This window comes from Chrysochloris asiatica, unplaced genomic scaffold (assembly GCF_000296735.1).
Source record: "Chrysochloris asiatica unplaced genomic scaffold, ChrAsi1.0 scaffold00658, whole genome shotgun sequence".
In the NCBI taxonomy this organism is placed as follows: domain Eukaryota; kingdom Metazoa; phylum Chordata; class Mammalia; order Afrosoricida; family Chrysochloridae; genus Chrysochloris; species Chrysochloris asiatica.
Window position 1 is genome coordinate 60,795 of NW_006409176.1, and position 4,247 is coordinate 65,041.

The 4,247-nt window shown below is 42.5% G+C and overlaps 1 protein-coding gene across 1 annotated transcript; it reads left to right on the forward strand.

Annotated features, from left to right (window-relative positions):
• Positions 1-2,643: 2,643 nt before the first annotated feature.
• LOC102828155 (putative zinc finger protein 724-like) lies at positions 2,644-4,014 on the forward strand (the record flags this gene model as incomplete). The annotated part of the gene is made up of 2 exons (XM_006877872.1): positions 2,644-3,238; positions 4,006-4,014. Coding segments are annotated over 2 exons (604 nt in total), but the record flags the coding sequence as incomplete, so codon positions are not given.
• Between the last annotated feature and the right edge of the window lie 233 nt (positions 4,015-4,247).

The following is a 4,247-nucleotide window of genomic DNA, read 5'->3' on the forward strand; positions in this document are numbered from 1 at the left end:
AAGCATTGACTTCAGAGGACACTTTCATGCACTGAGAGACTTGTGTCAGTGCCTTTCGAGACATTTATTGAGTTTCTGGCCAGTTTGATGTCATGATTTTTATGCAAATGAACTCACATCTGTCAATCATCAGAGCTTCTAGAGAACAGAGTACTATCTTGGTGACAAGGAATCTTTCATTGGTCATCAAGGTCTTCCTTGCAATGTACATTTCTCCATGAGCCCCATGTTGTTGTGAACTGCCATCGCATTGATTTCAATGCTGAGGGAATTTGTGTACATTTTCCTAGAGGCGACTGGGGGATTTATCCTACACCACCACACTGGGACTCCTGAGCTCTGTGGTAGCTCTACCCATTTGTTTTCTCAAAGAAGCTAAGGAAAAATCTGAGGAGACTGGAAATCACAGTCACTGAGGCCCATGTGTCAGGAAGCCCGAGGAAATGTAATTTTAGCCCATGAATGAAGGAAATCAGTTAGCTTCAAAAAGTTTATTTTGGCTTGTAGACCCAACTTCACAGATACCTGAACTTATTCTGTTGATTTTAGTTGTCCTTTTCCACCTGTGGACACGGAGACCCTTTCCCTTTGTAACGTTACATGTGTGGCAAGTCCAATTCCTTTCTACTTAGCTCTCCTAATGATACCTGTGTATGTTACTGTCCCTCTCCATTCTGATAGAAGTATTTTCTAGTAAATTGCATTTTAAGACTTGTCAAAGTGCTGGAAGAGCAAAATGGGGCTGAGTCTTTTTTACTGGGAACCTCTGTTTCCCCTAATCATTCCCATTCAACTCTAATTATGGACTTTAACCTGAATGATTGGATCAGTGGCTGAAAACATTAATGATGGAGAAAAGTTCCCAGTGAGCATTAATCATACAATGTCTGAAGAGTAACACCTGGTTATTATGCATCCCAGGTGCAATCAAGAAATCACATGGCTGGAAGGATCACCTTCACAACCAGGGGAGACATTTGAGGTGAGTGTGATGCAAACAACAGAAATTAGTGCTTCACAGAATCTCAGGAGGTGTCATAATATCAACATACACTGAAATGAGGGAGCTCCAAATAGTTCATGGAGAACTCCATCGTCTTTCAATTGCATCATTCTGTGAACAATTTTGATTGAGGAATTGCTGGACAAAGGAAGGTCGAATATGCGTTTCCCAACAGTCTCTTTCCTTTTAAATTGTGAGTCAATTAAGACACCGTCATTAGTGTGCCATTCAGATATGGTGGCAGGCTGCACAGGTCTAAATGTTTGTTGATCTCCAGAGTCCTATGACATATCCAGTCTGTGATGTAAGACTCTTCGTATCCATGCAGGTGTTTGGTGTTGCAGGAGTGTGTAGAGCGACACGTTCATATTGGTGGTTTGCTCACCATCCTTGAATGCAGTACCAGTGATTTTTTCTTCATCAAATCAAATCCTATTAAGCAACAGTTTTGATTGCTATGCAATCTGGACACTTTTCTCATTTATGTTGGAAATTGCTGAGTTGTTCCAAAGTGGTTTGAATCCCTGAAGCCGACTGATGTATATGTGTTGTGTTTGCCGAGTCAGTTCTGACTTTTAGCAACCCTTTGTTGACTTTCCAAGGAGTAGGTATTATTTCATGCCATGGAGTCGTTCTACTTTGTGGTTCAAATCTAGCTTGCCGCCTAGTGTTAATCCTTCATCAGGACCCATGTGTATATGTATATGTGTATAATCCTGGCTATAAAATGATGGGTTCCGTGAAAATTCACGTAAGAAGATTTTCATAAGTATAAGTCAGTGCAATGTTTCAAGCATATTTCACTTGGACACAATGAGCAGGAAGCCTTACACATTGACGGCAATGGTAGTCCTTGTCCTAGATGAATCTTGAGACAATTCAGGAAAAACACATGCACGTTCACTGTGTTTGCTAATGCTGTCATGGGACAACATTTGTTTCCAACACAATAACTGACTTTTGTTTTCTTGTCTCCTTGTTGAAAATGGAGTAGTTTGCAGAGGACACCATTGGTTTACAATTACACTACGTGTTTTTAACAGAATTGGTGCAATCAAGAACCTGGGTGAACGTTCTGAACACAACCAGTGTGGGGAAATCTCCAGCCCAATTCCTGGTCTTTCTGTGCATCGAGTAGATCCCACAGACGTAGATCCTTTTGAATGCTGTGAGTATGGAGAAGCCTTCCTGGATCATTCCCTAGAGAACAATCCTATTAGAGCTCACACTGGAAGCAGTACCTCTCAGTGTCCAGACTGTGGGGAAGACTGCAGGTGTCCTTCTCACCTGACCACTCCAGTGAGCACTCATGGTGGGAAAAATACTCATAAATGTAAGATAAGTGGAGACAGGCCGCATGACTATACGGAGTGTGGGAAAGTCTCTGGTGAGGCATCACTCCTCCCTGGACGTATAGGAATTCACAGTGCACAGAGGCCATTTGAATGTGAAGAGTGTGGGAAATCCTTTAAGGATTCCTCACAGCAGAGTCGACATTTGCAAACTCACAGTGGAGACAGGCTCTATGAATGTAATCAATGTGGGAAAGCCTTTAGCCGCGCCTTAAGGCTCACGAGACATAAAACATTACACAGTGTAAAGAGACCTTATGAATGTAAGGAGTGTGGGAACACTTTTAGGTATACCTCAGAACTGACTGCACATAAAAGAATCCACAGCGGAGAGAAACCTTATGAATGTAAGCAATGTGGAAAAGCCTTTAGACTGTCCTCACAGTGCAGTAGACACATGCGGACCCACAGTGGAGAGAGGCCCTATGAATGTAAGCAATGTGGAAAAGCCTTTGTTAATGTCTCAGGCCTCATAGTACATAGAACAATTCACAGCGGAGAGAAGCCTTACGAATGTAAGCAATGCGGGAAAGCCTTCAGATTTTCCTCAGAGTGCAGGAGACACATGCGAACCCACAGTGGAGAGAGGCCCTATGAATGTAAGGAGTGTGGGAAAGGCTTTCTAACACCCTCAAGCCTCAGAACACATACAATAATCCACAGTGGAGAGAGGCCCTATGAATGTAAAGAATGTGGAAAAGCCTTTAGAAGAAAGGTACATCTTACAGCACATAGAATAATTCACAGTGGAGAGAAGCCTTATGAATGTAAGGAGTGTGGGAAAGCCTTTAGAACAACTTCGGAACTTAAAACACATAGAGGAATCCACAGTGCGGAGAGGCCCTATGAATGTAAGGATTGTGGAAAAGCGTTTAGAACAACCGCACATCTTAAATCACATAGAATAATCCACAGTGGAGAGAAGCCTTATGAATGTAAGGAGTGTGGGAAAGCCTTTAAAAGCCCCTCATACCTTAGAATACATAGAACAATCCACAGTGCAGAGAGGTCCTATGAATGTAAGGAGTGTGGGAAAGCGTTTAAAACAACTTCACAACTTACAACACATAGAGGAATCCACAGTGCGGAGAGGCCCTATGAATGTAAGGAGTGTGGGAAAGGCTTTCTAACACCCTCAAGCCTCAGAACACATACAAGAATCCACAGTGGAGAGAGGCCCTATGAATGTAAAGAATGTGGAAAAGCCTTTAGAACAACCTCACATCTTACAGCACATAGAATAATCCACAGTGGAGAGAAGCCTTATGAATGTAAGTTGTGTGGGAAATCCTTTAAAAGCATGTCATACCTTAGAATACATAGAACTTTCCACAGTGCAGAGAAGTCCTATGAATGTAAGGAGTGTGGGAAAGCGTTTAGAACAACTTCACACCTTAGAAGACATGAAAGAATCCACAGTGGAGAGAGGCCCTATGAATGTACGGAGTGTGGCAAAGCCTTTAGAAGAACCTCACATCTTACAGCACACAGAAGAATCCACAGTGAAGAGAGACCCTATGGATGTACAGAGTGTGGGAAAGCCTTTGTTCAGGCCTCACATCTTACAGCACATAGAAGAATCCACAGTGAAGAGAGGCCTTATGAGTGTAAGGAATGTGGAAAAACCTTTACTTGTTCCTCTTCCCTCAGTATACATAAGCGAATTCATAGTAGAGAGAGACATTAAGAATATAAGCAGTGTGGGAAAGCCTTTACAAGAGCCTCAGCCCTTACTGTACATAGAAGAATCCACAGTGATGCGACCCTATGAGTATAAGGAATCAGGGGAAAGGTTTACCCATTTCTCAAGTTTCAGATCACATAGAAATACCCACAGTGGAGAAAGCCCCTATGAAAGTAAGGAATGTGATGGTGGTGGTGGTTATGTGCTG